Genomic DNA, 20014 nt, shown 5'->3' on the forward strand with positions numbered 1-20014 from the left:
ATTGTATACCAGCAATAAAAATCTGAATTTGAAATTAAATCGCAATATCATTTACATTAGCACACAAAAATTGATGTGCATTGATTTAACCTAACAAACTATGACAAGATCTATATGAAGAAATCTACAACTTTTAAATGAAAAAAATCAAAATAGAACTAAAGGAAAGATATTACATGATCGTATATAGGAATAGTCAATATTGTTAAGATGTCAGTTATTCTTAAATTGATCTATAGATTTAATGCCAGAAAGTTATTTTGTGGATTTCAAGACATTAATTCTAAAGTTTATAGAGCGACTCAAAGACCCAGAATGACCTGCACAATGTTGAAAGAGAACAAAGTCAAAGTGGTGACATTACCCAACTTTTTATAAAGCTACAGTAATCAAGACAGTATAGTACTAATGAAAGAATGGAACAGAGTATGAAAACCCAGAAATAGACCCACACAAATACAGTCAATTGATTTTTGACAAAGGAGGAAAGACAATTCAATGGAGAAATAATATATTTTTTTGTACAGGGCATCTAGATGCAAAAAAAAAAGTGAACCTAGACATCAACCTTATACCTTTCACAAGTATTAATTCAACATGAAGATAGACCTCAAATTATCTATAATAATAAAAGCATAATATGCTCATTAGACCAGACAGCCAAATGAACTTCTGGATGTTCTTTTGGACAAAGCTGCGGCAGCGGGGACTGAGGCAGAAGCAGTTAGGGGTGATCAGGCAGGCAGGTGAGCAGTTAGGTGCAATGAGGCAGGCATGCAGAGTGGTTAGGGGCGATCAGGCAGGCAGGTGAGTGATTAGGGGTGATTAGGCAGGTAGTCAAGTGGTTAGGGGCAATCAGGCAGGTAGGCGAGAAGTTAGAGGCAATCAGACAGGAAGGCAGAGGTGGTTAGGGGCGATCAGGCAGGCAGGCAGGCGAGTGGTTAAAAGCCAGCAGTCCCATATTACAAAAGGGATGTCTGACTGCCGGTTAGGCCCAATCCCATGACCTAAACCAGAAGTTGGACATCCCTTGAGGGGTCCCAGATTGTGAGAGGGTGCAGCCTGGGCTGAGGGATGCCCCCCCACCACTGAGCACAAATTTCATGCACCGGGCCTCTAGTATTTCATAAAATGCAAAATTATAAAACAACTCCTTGCCCTAGCCCAGTGTTCGGCAAACTCATTAGTCAACAGAGCCAAATATCAACAGTACAACAATTGAAATTTCTTTTGAGAGCCTAAATTTTTTAAACTTAAACTTCTTCTAACGCCACTTCTTCAAAATAGACTCACCCAGGCCGTGGTATTTTGTGGAAGAGCCACACTCAAGGGGCCAAAGAGCCGCATGTGGCTCGCGAGCCGCAGTTTGCCGACCACGGCCTTAGCCGGTTTGGCTCAGTGGATAAAATGTCGGCCTGCAAACTGAAAGGTCCCAGGTTCGATTCTGATCAAGGGCACATGCCAAGGTTGTGGGCTTGATCCCCAGTGGGAGACTTGCAGGAGGCAGCTGATCCATGATTCTCTCTCATCGTGGATGTTTCTATCTCTCTCTCCCTCTTCCTTCCTCTCTGAAAGCAATAAAAGTATATTTCAAAAATAAACTCCTTGAAATAACATAGGAGAAAATCTATATTGCATTAGGTTTGGCAATGACTTTTTAGATACAATACCAAAGGCATAATCAATGAAAGAAAAAATTAACAAGTTGGACTTTATTAAAATTAAAAATAATCTGCTCTGCAAAAGATACTGTCAGGAGAATGAATAGCCAAGCCACAAGTTGAGAGAAAATATTTGTAAAAGATGTACCCAATAGAGAACTTGTATACAAAATATACAAAGAACTCTTTAATTCTCAGCAATAAGAAAATAAACCACCCATCATAAAAAAATAGGCAAAAATCTGAACAGACTCCTCACCAAAGATTGCATACAGATAGCAAATAAGCATATGAAAAATGCCCAACCTCATACATTAGGGAGTCACAAATTAAAACAATGAGATATCACTACATACCTATGAAAATGCCTAAAGTCCAAAACACTGACACCACCAAATACTAGCAGAGATGTGGAGCTCTCTCTCTCTGCAGGTGGGAATGCCCAATGACACAGCTATGTTGAAAGGACACTATGGGAGTTTCTTACAAAAATGAACATTCTCTCCCTATATGACCTAAAGAAGTTGAAAACTTAAGTCCACACAAAAATCTATGTCTATATAAAAACTTGTGCATGGATGTTTACAACACTTTTATTAATTTTTGCCAAAACTTGGAATCAATCACGATGTCATTTAGTAAGTGAATGGAGAAATAAACTGTGGTAATGCAGCAAATGGAATATTATTCAGTGCTAACTAGAAATGAGGTATCAAGCCATGAAAAGAGAGAGAACCCTTAAATGCATATAACTAAGTGAAAAGGAAAACTATCTGAAAAGGCTACGTATATTTTTAAAATATATTTTTATTGATTTCAGAGAGGAAGGGAAAGGGAAAGATAGAAATATCGATGAGAGAGAATCATTGATCGGCTGCCTCCTGCACGCCCCCTACTGGGGATCGAGCCCAAAACCTGTGCATGTGCCTTTGACCAGAATCGAACCAGGGACCCTTCAGTCTGCAGGCTGGTGCTCTATCCACTGAGCCAAACCAGCTAGGGCTGAAAAGGATACATATTTTATGAGTCTAAGTACATGACATTCTGCAAAAGGCAAAATTATGGAGATGGTAAAGTAGAAAATGGCCTATCCCATCTTTGTCACTATAATTTTAAATTGTCATGTCTGCTCAGGGGATTCAGAGTGACAGAAAGACAGCCAAACCTAGGACATCACAATAAACACTAGAAATGCTTTAAAATGCATACACTTCTTTCGCAGAGAACATTTTGCCATCCAGCAGACTAAACAGCACTAAGTCAAACATTTAAATTAAAAGCCACAGCTGCCTAAATAGTATTGTATCTGTTTATTTTATTATCTTGAAAGGCAGCTGCTTCCTAAGTAAAAGCAAATTAAGCTTAGTCAACAAACTTCTTTAATTTGATGGCATGAACTCTACATTGATGTTTGAAAACAAGTGTCACGATTTTAACTTACCTTGACCATAAAGTAAACAGCCTACTCTTTTTTTAATGTCTTGCACAGAAAAAAAAAATGGGAAGAGATCTGCAGCAGAAATCAGGGCGTCATAAATCTAATGTTAGCCTGGTCTCTGGAGAAGCCGTATATCTTTGTTTAAGTGACTTAATCTTTCATGGTCTGTTTCTACATTCCATTGCCTGTACTCTCAACATGCAAAACAGATAAAGACACTGGTTTAAAGAGGGAAAGGGACTCTCCATCTGCTCCATCCTACTTCCTGTGCTAGCACAGGAGGACCACACAGAACACAGTGTGAAAACCACTTAATAGAATACTGCTCCAGTTCTGAAATTCTTTGTTTCTATGTAAATATCCCAAAACATCTTAGCTTCCTCCCAATTCACAAAGAACAAGACTTTTACCCAAACAATGCTGCTCAGGCTTATAAAATTTGAGGGCTGGAAAAGAATTTGGCACACTATTTGGGTCGTCTGCCTCACTCTGAATAGATGTGGCCTTACATGATCCTAGAATTATTATTATTTTTTTAATATTTAGAAAATACAAACAGGCACTTCTGAAGAAATCCCAACCAAGCAATTGCTCTAAGGGTTCTTCTTCTTTTTTTTTTTTTTTTAAGGAGAATTCTACCTATAATGCCTCTTGTTCATCTTCTATGAAAACAGAGACAATTATTATTCACACAGAGCATCCATCTATTCACTCAAAAGGAAATTAGTAAGCTCCTGTGCTGTCCAGAAGAGTGCTAGGCCTTAGAGGTACGAAGCTGAACACAACCCAGTTGCATTCAGGAAATGCCAGACCAGGGAGCACTGTTTCTGAAGGCTGGCCAGTGGGAGGTCTCAGGGGAAGAGCACAGGGGAGGCCTAACTCGGCTCGTTCTGGGAGATGGGGTAGTCAGAAAAGTTTCAAGTCAGCACGTTTTCAAGTGTCAAGTCAACATCATTTTGGAGGTTGAATAGAAGTCACTCAGGAAAAGGGCAGATATGTTCTCCGACAAAAGGCAACTGTGAGATAGGAATGTATAGGAGAGCATGAGATTCTTATGGCTGGTCCTCAGAGATTTCACTGCATCAAGACAGTGGGATTTTAAACTGGGGACTGAGAAAATCAGAGTTGAGCTTCATAAAGATCTTCCTCCATCAGGTAGGTGAATAAAGTAGTATTGGATTGGGGAGGTGGGAGGTAAAAGAAAGTTAGATGGCTTTTCATGAAACCTAGGTAAGAAATAGTCTTGGCTGAACAACTGCCCAGTGACTGGATGCATTTTATTTGCTTTGCTCTGACACATCCTCATTTTCTATGGCTGGGCTGATGTCGCATCAACACCTTGAATACGGACAATAGCTGAGAAACATTTTTTTTTCCTCAAGAGTCAAGCAGTCACTTTACCATACCTTTGCCATGTTATTATTTCATTGTTAGTTGTCAGCTGATGGTGTGATTCTATTTGGTGTTAGAATCATAAGATTGCCATTTGCAGGAGACCTTCAAATTCACCTGGTCTGTTTTCATACCAGATTTCTTCAAAACCAACCACAAATGAGGCCGTGGGGAGATAATGCAGACAAGAACTCCCAGCCTAACAAGAACCAGCCCTGAAAGTCACTGGTTCACTTCCAGGCCTGCCTCCCGCTGTAAGCACACTGGCCCTGTCGCCCACGTGAACCATTTTTCTTGTTTTTGCATGTTCTAATTAAGATTTCGTTTGTAATCTTCTCCCATGAAGAACTGAGGCCCAATGAAGTTAAGGGTCTTGGCTGTACTTACATTTAAACAAGTGGGTAGCAGAGCCCAAATGGCAAAACCGCTGACACGTATTCAGGAAGAGCTGGAACCTCTTCTACAATCTGTAACTGGCCCAAACCCCCATGGAATATGCAGGTCCTGCCAAGAGTCCTTACTCCAGATATGAATGACAGTGCATTTTAGACTTCTTATTTGTAAAAAGGCAACTTTCTAAGATTCATTTTCTTCCTATATAAATGTGTATTATTTGTGTGCTTTGTGTTTCTCTTGCCAGGAGATGGATGGGTAGATTTGGACTTATGTATTTTGTAGTGGCTAAGAAAGGGTTATTCTAGGGTTCCCTGGTACAGGCTAAACTATTAAGAAAGTCAAATTCTGAGTTCAGGCTAAGAAATGCTGCAGAAATATATATTTTTTTGCCTTGGAAAGCTTAACTTTTGGGAATCATCTACAGATACTCAATCATCAGTTATTTTAAAAAAGTAATAGTAAAATGTAGCCCTCAAAATTGTATGGGTAAAAAAAGAAAATCACTGGGGGAGGTTGTTAAAAGTGTAGATTTCCACATATTTCCTCCAGATCTTTTGACTAAGTGAATCCAGGATAGGAGTCAGTAATCTCCATTTTCAATAAAGTCACCACCTGATTCTAAATGAGACTGTTGTAGCTATAAGTAGATTTTAAAAGAAGGGGTTAGTTTAATGGTTCTGCTTAACCCTTTACCATGGCTTGTATCCTTTAAGTAAAAATACTGCACTACATGAGTCAGGAACATTGAATTAAACTTCAGCCCTACTAAGTCTTATGGGATCAAGCTGTCATGGGGTTCATTCCAAGCATAGTTTATATTATCCTAAATGTCTTTCACCAGACCCAAAGTTCATGTGTCTTTCTGGCACAAGAGAAAATTATTTCTTTTCAAACACGTATTCTACCATCATCATCTAAATAACTGCTAGATAATGAGATACATTAAATTGTCCTATTGTCTCCTGTGTAATGTTTCAAAAGAGTTTTTAACCAAGAGCAAACTTAGTATTAAATGATAACAATCAAATTTTGTTACACTTGTTTTGAAAAAAATAAAAGCAAAATAAAGCATTTTGACTTTTATACAAGTCATCACTGCTTAATTTAAAACTACTGGATGTAAGAAAAATATGCCCTATTCATTTCCCCCTGTGATAATGAGTAAAAAGAAGCTTAAGGCAGTAAGCGGCCTCAAGAAGCTTTAATGGCCTGCAAAGCTTTTTGCTTGTGGGTTATTTCCAGTCCCATTTCATTATAAAGAACTTACTTCTAGAATACAGAGGCTGATTACTTCAAACCAAGTCTAAGATGAACACTAGAGAAAAGGCATTTATTCCACGACCAGACACATCTTAGACCCGTGGTCGGCAAACTGCAGCTCGCGAGCCACATGCGGCTCTTTGGCCCCTTGAGTGTGGCTCTTCCACAAAATACCATGGCCTGGGCAAGTCTATTTTGAAGAAGTGGCGTTAGAAGAAGTTTAAGTTTAAAAAATTTGGCTCTCAGAAGAAATTTCAATCGTTGTACTATTGATATTTGACTCTGTTGACTAATGAGTTTGCCGACCACTGTCTCAGACTAAAAGAGAGAGGGTCCTATTGATAGTTACTTTCTAAATCAAAATACTGTAAAAACTTATATAGGAGCAGATTCTTCCTATCCTTTTCTCTTTGCTGATCTATTGATTTTTTTTTCTTCTTCCTTCCTTCCTCCCTCCCTTTCTTTCTTTTTTTCTTGTGTATGGAGAACCTTTCTAAAATTTCAATGGGATAATGTCTGACCTCAAATTAGGCCCAGTTGGAGTTAGTAATGATAACTAATTATTATTTATCAGGGACTGTCTTGAATGCTGAATATTCATTAATTCAATTAATCCCCATGATAACTCTGTGAAGTGGGATTAGTATTGAAGCGTGGAGAGCAGGGAGCGGATCTCCCCCTTGCAGGTTCTTGCCTCACAAAGTTTGAAGAATAAAATTCAAGGACTAAAAGAATGTGTTCGTAAAAGGGTGTAAATTTATTGGAAGCAAATTCAGACTCCCACGTAGGGAGAGGGTTCCCAGGGGGTAACCCACTAAGCCCCTTTTTCTAAGGTTTATAAATGCTGTAGTTCTTTGTGACTTCATGCTACCTTCCAATTGGACCACTTCCCCATTTTATGATCCTGTGTTGTTGTTGTTTTTGATTGGTCACTCTTTTGCAGAATATCAGCTTCAAAGTCCAAACCCACATGGTGCCCCCCTTTTGCTTCCCCCCTTATCTTGTAACATTCCTCTATCTCCTGTGAAAATCTCTTTCCCTCTTTCTGCCATCTGTCCATGTTTCTCTATCCTCTGTGAAAGTTTGCTTTCCTCTCCCCTTATTCTGTGGAACCTTGCTATTCTTTGCAAATGCATGCCTCCTGGCGGCCCCAAGCCCTCACCTATGCATTCCTCCCCCATGGACTCTCTTTATTCCCAAGACTCCCCCAACCTGCTATTTTATCTCTAAAATTCCTTTCAGTATTATCTCCACATTACACATGAGGAAACAGTGGCACAGGAAAACTAAGTTACCATACTATAATCACATAGCTATTGTCTATGAGAAATAAGTCAACGCAATTCCCTGTTTCTGTGTTAAACAATGCTGGGAGCAAGCATAGATTTCAACCCCTATTTTTAACAATTCTAAAAATGTAGTTTGAGCAAAGCTGGTTCTTGGACTGTGATCTGTGTAAACTAGCTTATATATAGACTAGTTGCTTGTTCTTCAATAACCGATCCAAGACTTTTGCCTTATTCTTGGGACATATACAATGCTATGGTATTCATAAATTCTGCCCAATTGCTTGCAATGCAAGATATGCGTTAAAATCACCCAGCCTTTCCCATAAAACCCATGAGTAGCTTCCCCTGATCTTAACTTTCCAAGACACTACTAAGACTCTGTCAAGATGGCTGGTGTTCTGCTTACTGAAGTAACTTCATAAACTTAGTTTGCTTGGTCAATAGGCTATTTCAAGAATATATTTGGTAGTTGACATCTGTCTAATACTTATGAGGAAATAAAAGATTATATTTTATTGTAAATACAATAAGCAACTCTTTATCCTCTAATTCTCCTCAAATAAAAATTGTATCACTATAGCAGAATAGGAAAGTTGATATCAAACTTCAGTAAGTACTTAGATAAATAATTTTGACATTTTCTTAAAACAAAAAACTAAAGCACTTGTGTGATTCTCAAACCAATAATCTTTACAAAAGTTCTGTACAGATAAAAAGCAGTCTCTGAGTACCTCCCCCAATCCTCTGGAATTTAACAGGATTAAATTAATTCACTAAAAGATGCACTTGTTTGTATATTACAAATTCAATGTAAGAAAATATTTTTATTCTTAAATTTTACTCAATCAGGAGACCAACAAGAATGATGGATTCAAACAGTGGTGGGCCGGGGGGAGGGGGGAGGGGAGAAAAAAAGAAAAACAGTTATCTCAGAATGATGCAGCCAGGAAGGAGTGAGATGTCACATGGTGAGTATTTTGGGTGTGAGCACACAATGCATGAGGAGGTCTTGCTTCTTTGGAAATAACTGTAAATATATTCATCTGAGTAAAACAATAATCTGTGTCTAGTCATGCATGCTCTCTGCTCTCCTGGCTGTCACTGCTGTCGATCCGGAGTTGAGAGGTAATGGCCTCATGATTCAAGGAAACTGCTGAAGTGTGTACTTAGGCTTCAGTTGGAGAGATGGGTTCATTTATCTTCATAATAAGCTATTACCATCGAGAGGTCACAACTCATTGAAGAGACAGTCAGTCTAATTGGCTCAATTCCATTAGCTTTTGACATGCCTCAAGGAGATAAGCACTCTTTTGCAGGTAATTTTCAATCACCCAACAAACTATCTGTTTAATAATTCATCACATTTTTGATTGAGGTCTTATCACATAGCTCCTTCTTCCATGTGGCAAATGTCAGATTTTAGATCCAGGCAATAGAAGGAGGGCTTCAGAAAAAAATAAGGTGAGAGAGCATTTGCTTTGACTCAAATACTACTGTTGGAAGTGATGAGAAGACCTCAGGAATAAACATTTAAGCTTTACGCTTCCCCAACAGGACCTGTTGACAATAATAAAATTTCCTGAAATAATACATCAGGAAAGAGTATTATTTGTATCCTTGTGATAAGTTATGCATGCCAACCAATTTTTAGCTTGTAAGATTGGAGCACTTACTAATTATTGAGTAATCACATGAAGCAATAATTTTTACAACGAAGTCTAGAATAGGAAAGTTTGTAATAGCTTATAATAGATTTAAATAAAAATAAAGGCTGTTCTAGTTAAAATATCTTATTCTACAAAGTTGATAATATTCTGTTCTTGAGAGAATGAGTAGATAGTCTCTGAGGCAAACTCACAATTCAAATGTTAGCTGTTACTCTAAATAGCTAAATAACCTAATAACTACAAATTTATATTATTTTTCTTCACTATTTTTTACACAAATGCTTCTAGGTTTAGTTAATCATATACCTTGGATCATTCCATATTTGTATACCAAGAATGTTTCTTATTGATTTATAGTTTTATAGAATTAGATTGCATGTATATACCCCAAACTCTGTCTCTCAATGATAGACATTTTTGCAGCTATCACAAACATTTATGAATGAATAACTTTGCATTATACATATTTATTTGTACCTGTAGGATAAGTTCCCAAAAGAGAAATATGCAATCAGATGTGTATTTGTAACTTTGATTTCTAAATTGGTTTTCTTGTATTGCATCAAAGTATATCCCCACTACTAACATGTAAGGATCTTTGTATTTTTAAAGTCTCAGTAATGGTATGCTATCCATTTTGTTGACTTTCCTAAGATAGATTACAAATGATTTCTCGGTGTTATCATATTAAGAGGCAGATCGAACATCATTTCATATATTGAAGAGCCATTGTATTTTCTTTTCTGTGAAGGGATCATTCATATGTGTTGTCCATTTTTCTGTTGGACAGTTGGCCTTTATCTCATCAATTTCAATAACCTCTTTAGGTACTAGAGAGATTAGCCTTTCATTTGCTATTAATTATAACAACAACTAAACATATGGGATTTTAAAAAGAATTGATATTTTATTATTTATATTTGTTTTCTAGGGCTGCCAAAACAAAGTACCACAAACTGAGTGTCATAAGCAACAGAAAGTCATTGCCCCACAGTTCTAGAGGCTACAAGTGTGAAGCCGAAGTGTTGGCAGTGGTGGTTCCTTGTGAGGGCTGTGAGAAAAGGATTTGCTTAAGTCTCTCCTTGGCTTGTAGATGGCCTTCTTCATGAAAACATGGCATTCTTCCTAACATAGTCTCCAAACTTCCACTTTTTATAAGGACACCAGTCATATTAGGTTGGTCTCCACCTTCATGACCTCATTTTTAACTTGCTACATTGTAGCTGCAGGGTATTTATGTTTATTATGTTTATGAAATTGACTTCTCTAATCAGTTACTGAAGGGCAGAAATCTCAAATTCCTTTAGACACCAGGTCTTCAGTGAAGCAGGAATAGTGAAATACTTATCACATCATTTGCTTGGAAAGACATGAAGCAGCTGCAAGATAAAGTGCAAAAACACTCTGCAGGTCTCTCAAAAACTAGCTAACTGATTTAATTTTTTTACGTTTCTGCAAAGCTACTATTTGAGTCATTTACTCTACTTACTTGCTAAAATTAACTCTCTGTGATTGTCCAGTTGCTCTGTCAGATAGCAATAAATAGGCAGGGGACAATGTGTTCTTTGATAAATGTCTTTTATTGACATGAGACTATCTACAATATAAATTACCACAGCACACAACTATAGAAATTCACAACGCAATAGACATTTATTGAATAGCGTCTGTGTGCTAAGGGCATTGGGAGAATTCTAAACATTCTGGGGGGAATGCTGGAATTCTCCTTTTGCCGATAAGAAAAGTAACACTCAACAAAATTATGGAATGCGTCCAAGATCACAAAACTAATAAGCTAGCAATCCAGCATTTAAATCAGATCTGTAAAAGGCATAAGGACCAAAACAGCAAAAATAAATGACCAGGGCCTCCCCTCGCATAAACAATGACTTGCAATCAATTCTAATGAAGATAATGTATTAGTTTGCTAGTCCATGATCAAGGTGTCAAAGGACTGGTCCCCTCTGAGGGCTGTGAGGGAAGGGTGTGTGCCAGGCTTCTTCCTTGGCTGTAGCTGGCTGTCTTTTCTCTGTGTCTTCAGGCTCTATTCCCCCCATCCCTACCTGTGTCCCATTCTTCCCTACCACCTCGTTCTTTTCCCACTATTAACAACTTAAAAACAAACCAACCAAAACCAGCACACAAAGAATGCTCTGGCTACGATAGGTTCCAAAATGCATAATACCACCCCTTAAACCAGTGATGGCGAACCTATGACACGCATGTCAGCACTGACACGCGTAGCCATTTCTGATGACACGCAGCCGCTGAGGCGGCCGCATGCCGAGGATGAAACATTTGCTGCTCCTGAGGATGAAACATTTGTGAAATAATGTTTTTTTCCTCAAAGTGACACACTACCTGAGTTATGCTCAGTTTTTTGGCGAAGTTTGACACACCAAGCTCAAAAGGTTGCCCATCACTGCCCTAAACTATAGTTGGCGATTCTGACCTATTACAAGGGACAGAGGCCTGAATATTGGGGGTTTGTCTCAACAAGGACTTGGGCTAGTGCATGAGAACCAGCAATACATGGGTTCCCTAAGGTGCTCTGCACAGGGAACATGACTGTAAACTGTTACTGAAAAGAACATAGGAAAAAAGTTTGACATTAAGATTTGTTTGAAACTCTTCTAAGTTGGTGCTGGTTTTGCTTTCTCCAGTTTTGAGGTAAGGAATAGGGGTTATAGAAGGAAGGCTTTTTAATCCTCTTGTTATGGCATAGTCTTCCTTTTTACAATTTCAAAGAAAATTTAATACAAAGCACCTGACATGCTATTTGAAGCTTGGATGTTTTGTTACTCATTCAAGAACTACTGTGTTAAGCCCTAGACCCAAAGACATGACCAGTCTGAGGTCCTGTGTTAGGTGGCAATCAGTAGAGAAAGCATTATTATTTAGCATTTTTTACTCTCTTAATTTCTTTTTGGTTTCTTTTTTTTTTTTTTTTTAGGAACAAATTTCTATCTAGTATCTTATTCCCTTAACCGAAAAAGCTTTCTACATTTCTTCTAGTGTAGATGTGCTGGTGAAAAAGTATCTCAGTGTTTATTTCTCTAAAGTAAAAGCTCTTTGTTTTGCCTTCATTTTTCAAAGATATTTTGGCCTCGTAAAGAATTCTAGACTGATAGTATTTTTCTGTGTGTTGCTGTTTTCTTTTCCCCCACCTTAAACATATTTTAAAATATCTCTGAACTATATTTGGGCTTGCATCACATTTGACAAGAATCTTCTTTCTTCTTCAGTACACCTTCTGTCTCTTTTTTCTCTGATGCTTTTAGGGTTTTCTCTTTATCTCTATCTACCACTGCTTGTTTTCTTTCTTTTTTCTCCCTTTCTTTTAAATAGTTTGATTTTGATGTACTTTGGCTGAGTTTCTTATCTGTTTTATTGATTAATTTTTTTCCTGGTTATGGTTCTTATGCCCCTGCTTGTTTACATGCCTGGTAATTTTTTATTTGATGCCCAACGTGATGCTTTTTACGTATTTGGGTGCTGGATTTTGTTGTAATTAATTAAGTAGTAACGGGCTTTGCTCTGACATGCAGTTCATAACTACTGTCAATAAATGAGTTCTTAGATATTTTGTTTGTTTTTAGTAAGTATATTTTCTCATTTACCCTAAACAAATCATTTGGATTGTTGTGGGCAACAGATCTTTTTCTTGGTTTTACTCCATTACCAAATCATTCTTGATGAGATCTGATTCATGGAATAAAAATTCATTTAGTTTATTTATTCTATTTACTTTTATGGCCATTTACTTTCATGCCATTCTCTGCAGACATGACACCTTAATTAATCCAAGTCTTAAACTGGCAGAAGTTAAAGATGAGGGAGAGGCTTTGACTTCTATTTTTGTATAATTTTGAGGAATGTGAAAGAAAGAAGTCATAAGTACAAATTCCACTGCTAAAAGGAGAGTGGATCATGCTTGTTAGTGAATTGTTTATTTATTTATTTTCAAAATATATTTTTATTTATTTCAGAGAGGGTGGGAGAGGGAGAGATGTGAGAGAGATGAAAGATGAGAGACAGAACATTAATGATGAGAATTATTGACCAGCTGCCTCCTGCATGGCCCCTACTGGGGATAGAGCCCGCCACCCGGGCATGTGCCCTGACCAGGAATCGAACCTGGACATCCTGGTTCATAGGTCGACACTCAACCACGGAGCTACATTGGCCGGGCCAACTGTTTATTTTTTTTAAGCCAAGATTGAAATCATCTTCCAGCTTCCACATAAATCCCAACTCAAGAGTCCTTTCTGAGCAACATTATTAAAACCATTTTTGTCACAAAGTATTTTTAAGCTCCTTTTATGTGATAAGAACTACCTTGTCCTGTAAACCTCAAACATCATTCTCCTTCAAATCCACAGCTTTAATTTGAGATCTGAGAGGTAGAACTAAAAGTCAAGCAAGCACAACAAAGATTACTTTCAGAAGCCAGATGCTGTTTTGTCAGCAGACTCCTAATGTGCATTTTAAGCTAGGCTCTAGGTATATTTGGCAACTACATGACATACTTTAAACGCTTCTTTACACTGGAAACAGGAGAAGACAACACAATGTTGTGGAAAATAAGCATCGTTTCATAAAGAACAAATCACATAGGATGAATTTAATAATGCTCAGAGACAGCATTTCAAACCTTAATGGTGAGGCAGGAACAGCAGACAGGCCACGCCAGATTCTCTGGGAACTTTATAGACGGGCTGAGAATTGCTTTTGGAAGCTGCGCTATTTCAGACCACTAGGGTAACCTAAGCGATTATTGTAATGTTCCAATTGCACTTGGTTTACTAAAGCAGTAAATTATCCCAACTCCGAAGTACCAAACTGTGTCTGAATAGCTGAAGCCTGTAGCAAACCAGCAGGACTCCTTCCATCCCCACCTAGCTCCATGCTTAAACCAATGCCCTAAAACCAAGCACTGACATTTGCCAAGCATTTTGAAAATGAAGTGCTGCCTAGTACAGCCCTGTGGGTACCTGACTTCTTTCACTTTGACTATCTAGGATGAGGGGAGAAAATTAGCCCTTGATTGTGCCAATGGTGCTATAGATTCACTCACATATGAGAACAAAACACACATTGTTTCAAGATTGCTACTGGGGAATTAACTCATAGTTAAGATCATGTAAAGTGTTTAAAGGGGTAGTATAAAACTTTGCTAAGTTTTGCTAGGTCTCCTCTATTATCCACATACACACAAATTCACTTAGGGATTCCTCATTACTCCAAAGACAACTGCAGTCAATAAAAATGTTTCCTAGGACAAAAAATATTCTTTTGGTAAACTGCCTACTGTTCTTGAGTTTTATTACAATCAGACGGACCTCTGTGCTAGCAAAGTGCATCCCATGTCAGAGAGGTTTATTATTTGGGGTTAGGTTCCTTAAAAAAGGAAGGATGGCTTGTGGCACCTTCATTACAATAGAACATGCACAGCACAGCAGGGCCCCTTTCTGTTGTAAGGAGCCTTATGACCAAGTGACTGACTTGAAAAAATGTTTGAAAACTGGTTATATAAATATTTAGGAAATGCTAATAGCATCTCATAAATATTTTTCCGACTTAGGCATTAACACTAAAAAGGCGGAGGAGGAATTATGTACCCACAGCCTCTTGGTCATGGATGTAAATGAATTTCAGCATCTAAGCAGATGCACAAGTTCCTTGATAGACTATTTCTGTCAGATTCTGGCAAAGGCTCTGATTCGAACAGCAATTACTGGTAAAGAATTTAGCCTCAACTATTTAGAAAAGTGGCTTTATTGGATTTACAAACAAGTCCCTACAATTTTCCATTTCCTTAGCAAGATATTAAATCAACCAAGCTAAGCATGTCATCATGACTATAATTTACGTGATCCGACATGACAGTTAAGATGTACTGTGGTAATTTGTGAGAGCTTGCAGTATTATTGGTAGTATCAAAAATTTATATGGTTCAGTTATTAAGGCAAATTGTTTCATTCATACTGAGATATCTGACAGGAAACCACCGAGGGCTTCCACATTACATTTAAAAAATGCCTTCCATATTCAAACAATTTGCACACCCTGTTACCATTATTTTGTTCATTGAATGGAAATTGAAGCACAGGCAAGCACAGCTTTTTGATGTGAAAATGATCTGCGGGGGAACATGAAGTGCTTCATTGTGGGTGGTTATAAGCAACAGTTCAGCCAGGATAAGGAAAGTTATCTTTGGGAACCAACAACTATGAACAGGATGTCCAAATTCTTTGCTCTGATGCTATTTAATATCCTATTTGCTTGCTTTCCTTCTGTCAGTTTGATTTTCAGCCAAGAGAAAGAAAAAGCATATGACCAAGGAAGAAATTATCAAAAATATGGTAAAGAGTATTCTATTATAAGCTACCCTAAAATAAACTTCACTATAGCAAGAAAAATAAGACCTTTGAAACCTATCCAATTTTGACCCAAGGCTCTTTTCTAAACTCCTCAAAGCAGGAAAAAAACAACAACAATAAAACACCTGACAGTTTATTTTTGGCAAATTTAAGCTGTAGGCATTCACATCTCATGTGCTTTTCTAATCTTATTGGGAATATAGGAGGTTCCTAAGTAGAATAGGATAGAATGACTTCTTATTGTAATAGGCCTTGTAAATAAATGTTTAATTAGATTTTTATTTTTAATTAGAATTTTGTGCAACATATACTGTCTCTTTTAAAATACATATTCACTGAAAACACTTTAATCATTTACATAATTTTCATAATAGCATTTTGAAGCCTATTAAAAATAAGAAAACTGGCCATGAGTTAAAATTTCTTCAATCTGTGAAAACCACTAATTCCCATTCACAAAGGAACATCTGAACTGCCATTAAATTTTTCTATCTCAATACTCACATGCCGTGGTGAGAGAACCACTAACTATAAATATATTTTTACTTGTTTAACCAGCGAAGATGCCTTCAAAAGTGACACTATATTCTTACAGGGAAAAACTAGGCTTAAGTAGCATCAATTTGCTAAGAGATTCTTCAGCATGTGATCAGGTCAATTTAACTATCAGATGACAAGGTATTAACGTTCACAGAACCAGCAAGTATTCACATGTAGAATCACTATACCAAAATTTGTTTGCAACAAATTATTGTACAAAATAAAATGACAAAAGCCAAGGCACCTGTGTAGCTAGACTTAATCCACATCTGGGGGAAAAAAACAAAACACGAAAAACAGTGCTGCCCTTCTGAGGCGCCTAGATTTGTTTATCTGTGTATGTTTGTCTTTGTGTGTGAGTGGGCTCTCAAACACGCATGTGCTTTCAATCTGGCTCTTCTTATAGTGCAGCGCTCTGTCTGAGCTCCGGGAAATATGCTGTTTACATAAGCTTCATGGCAAGCATTACATTAGTTATGTAATAAATTTCATTTCCAATTAACATTCACACCAGATAGAAAAAGGAGCTCTCTTGAATGTCAGCTTTGAAATGAAGTAGAAACAGATGAGGAAAACTTCAGTAAGTATCCCACCATAGACAACTCATGAAAAACATCTATTTCAACTAAATCCAACACGGTTTCTTCCAATGTCTATATATTTTTTTTCTTTTGCAGACATATTCTCAAGCCCTCATTAATTTATTTTCTGATTAAAAAATATATATATATAGATGTCAGCTATGTGAAGTTGTGAACCGGGGATGCCATGGCCCATGGGACATGGGAAAATGTCAAATTCAAGCTGATGTAGTTGTTTCAGGCAATCTAACACAGTATGTGTTTGATATGCTTATCTTTCTTTAAACAAATACCAAATAAAGCCCATTCCTTTATTGATCTGTTAAAGGAAAGTGGCGAGAAGCAAGCCGCATATGGACTTACCTTGTTTCCTAGATACGGAGCTGGTGCGCTCCAGAAGTAGTCCCGGGCCAGGGCGCGGCGGGCCTCCCCGCTGCTGATGCTGATATGATGAGGCGGCTGCAGGTCCTGCTGGGGAGCCACTCGAACGTGGCCAGAGATGTCCGTCAGATACCAGCCACTCATGTCTTTTATCTTAAACAAAAACGCACAACCATCATTACTTAGGAAGAATAAAATCCATCCACTTCTGTTCTCTTTTATATTCCTGTATAAGTCCATGTATTTGGAAATCAAAAAACAGAAACTATACAAGTTTACAAAAAAATATGAGCGTTTTCAATATCACTAAACTTATCACATATACTCATAGGTTCCTATTTTTTTCTTTATGTTTCTAGGAGTTTGGATGGTACTTATTACATAAAAATCTGTTTTCGTTGGTTCAATGCTTTTTTAAAAAAATCATGATTGCAAATACCTTTCTTAAAAATAGAAATCCATTCAAAATTATACAATAGTTATAATGTTATATTAATATCAAGTAATCTGACTTTGAATTTTATTATTTTTCACTCTACTAGTAATTTCCTATTGCTTCTGGAATAAATTAGTTTAAAAGGTGTTGCCTACACGTTTGTGAAGCTGAGGAAGAATAAAATTTGCAAGTGTCTGAAAGATGGTTTTTCATTCAGTATTTCCTCTCTTCCTATTTATTTAAATTTCAACGCTGAGACTTAAAACCATTTTAATCCACCAGCTTAGCCTGTTGCTATGGCCACAGCTCAGAATATTGTACCTACTCCTTCCCAGGGCGTCTGAAGTACCACAGGAACCCAGGGCTTAGATCCTTGGCCCAGAAAAGGAAGAAGTCTTAAAGAAGGACTTAGGGAACCCATGATGATTTATTTGCTTTTCCATCTTTATACTCCAGGCAGGGGTGGGCATACAGTTGAAATTGTAATTTAAACTGTCAGGTCAGGATAAAACACTGGCTATTGAGGTTTACAGCTACCAGGGGCCCACTAGACCTGTGTGAGCAGCTTGGTATTGGGGGTGATAAACAGCAGAATGGTAACGGTTGTTGTGGATGAAATATATTTTTTAATTTCTTTATGTAGAAGTCATTTGATTCTGTATCTCCCAGAGCTGGGGATTGCTGGGACTGCTCTGGTCGAAAGAGAAAGAGAGACCAGGTAAAAACTTACTAGCTAGCGAGACAATAAGATATATATTACTTTCTTTTCTTCCTTTCCCAACACCACCCTCCAGAAATTCTATGACAGCTCAGTGAGATTCAGAGGAAGTTCTCCCCAGATGACTCACTGAACTGAAAATATCCCTGGACCTGGTTTCTGAAGACCCAGGCTGAGTGCCTCCCCTGCTCCCCTGCTAACTATACAAGTTTGATGTGTTAATGGAGCTGTTAAGAAGTGGGGGGCAAGAGTACTAGAATCCAAAGGAAGAAGTTAGGCTAGATTTCCATTTGCTGTTGGTTCTATGTATTCTGCTCCAGAAGCAATGCATTTGATAAAGTATGTATAGGTCCAATTTTAGACATGAGAGAATAATCAGAAACTGCTCCTAATATTTCAGACTTGACTTAAAAGCAATATAGGCAGAGAAAAATAAACAATAGTTATATTGAGGATTAGTTAGCTGATTAAAGTTGAAAGGAAGGAAGATAGTTTATTGAAATAGTGATGTTGGAAAAACAAAACTCTCATCACGCTTCTGCTAAAATCCTTCACGACTCTCTAAGTATAGGACCCCAAGCTCTTTAGCATACCCAACCCTGGATGGCCGGCATAGTTTTTCATTCCCCTCTGGGCTTCTCTTTCTCTAGCCTGTTTCCTGCTCTTCTGTACTCAAGAGTGGCTACACAGGCTATTTGAAACCCCTGAAGGCCCCGATTTTCCTTTCATACCTCTTCTATAAAGAGACAAATCAGAATGGAAAAGGCAGTGGGGAGTAAGGTAGGCACTGGAGGAAGGAAGGCAAACATGTTTACATTTATGGTAGAGGAAGAAAATTCCAGTGACTACCAAAGAGGCAATAATTTGAAATTTTTAAAAATTGACTAAGAATAAATGTATTGTTCAAATTTAGTGGCCCCCTTTTAACAATGAAAGGGCCCATGCAGCATCAAATAGTAACTAAAGGTTGGTGGGTAATATGCATTTTATAAAGAAGTAATAAAGCAACAGATAACTTATCAAAAATATTGGTGGATGAATAATATAATTCTTCATATCCCATTCGGATGCTTTCTCTGTTGAATCATGTTCCCTTGGGCTAGAACAACATTAATTTCACATCTTAATCATGGACACTGAAAAGGCTAGTGTTTGTTTATTCTAAGAAGTTCGCATCTATACACTATTAAAAAAAAAAAACTTGAAAGGATTTGTTAAAAATACGCAAATAGCATTGAAAGAAAATTACATCACTTCTGTATAATAACTTTAAGTAGAAGCTCATGGTAAGAAAAAATAATTTCATGCAAAGAGAACAACAACAATATCAAGAAGGCCTGTGGAACAGCATACAGAATGAAAAGGCTGCTGCTTACATTGCCGTAGGTCCAGTAGGAACTTTGACATCTGTTGGAAACCCCTGAACAGAAACACTCATCACATCCTTTTTGATTATTCTCTTGCAAATTGAAGAAGCCAGATTTGCAGCGGCTGCAGTCTCCTCCTTCAACATTTTCCTATAAATAGAAAGGTGTGTTAGAAACAGAGATGCCCTTTAAACTTAAGAACTGTCTCTCTCTTTAAGAAAAATATAAGCTGTATATTCTTCATTTTACCGCTCAAAAACCTTTAAAATATAATGATATTTTTTAAAATCTGCTTGAAAACTCCTTAGTAAACTATATCCTTTCTAATAGCAGAGATGGGAAAGAATTTTGGACACTAATCTGCTGTAGTAAAAGTTACAATTTTATCTCCCTGAATGTCATGAACGTGCAGTAAATACTATGATAAATACAGCAATTCGTTAAACTGACTAAAATCCCTTTGGTTCTTTATTGTCCATTGTTGAACTACTTTGTCTTAGAACAC

General features: G+C 37.5%; 1 protein-coding gene across 1 annotated transcript in view; it reads right to left on the minus strand.

The window, feature by feature from the left end:
* Positions 1 to 20014, minus strand: part of LAMA2 (laminin subunit alpha 2) — a 489326-nt gene that overhangs the window by 261391 nt on the left and 207921 nt on the right. The window contains exons 11-12 of the mRNA XM_054722564.1: positions 19519 to 19659; positions 16971 to 17141 (exon numbers count right to left, since the gene is read on the minus strand). Of these exons, the coding sequence (XP_054578539.1) occupies positions 16971 to 17141; positions 19519 to 19659 (312 nt within the window). The remainder of the gene's footprint in view (positions 1 to 16970; positions 17142 to 19518; positions 19660 to 20014) is intronic.

Source organism: Eptesicus fuscus, chromosome 10, assembly GCF_027574615.1.
Source record: "Eptesicus fuscus isolate TK198812 chromosome 10, DD_ASM_mEF_20220401, whole genome shotgun sequence".
Lineage (NCBI taxonomy): Eukaryota > Metazoa > Chordata > Mammalia > Chiroptera > Vespertilionidae > Eptesicus > Eptesicus fuscus.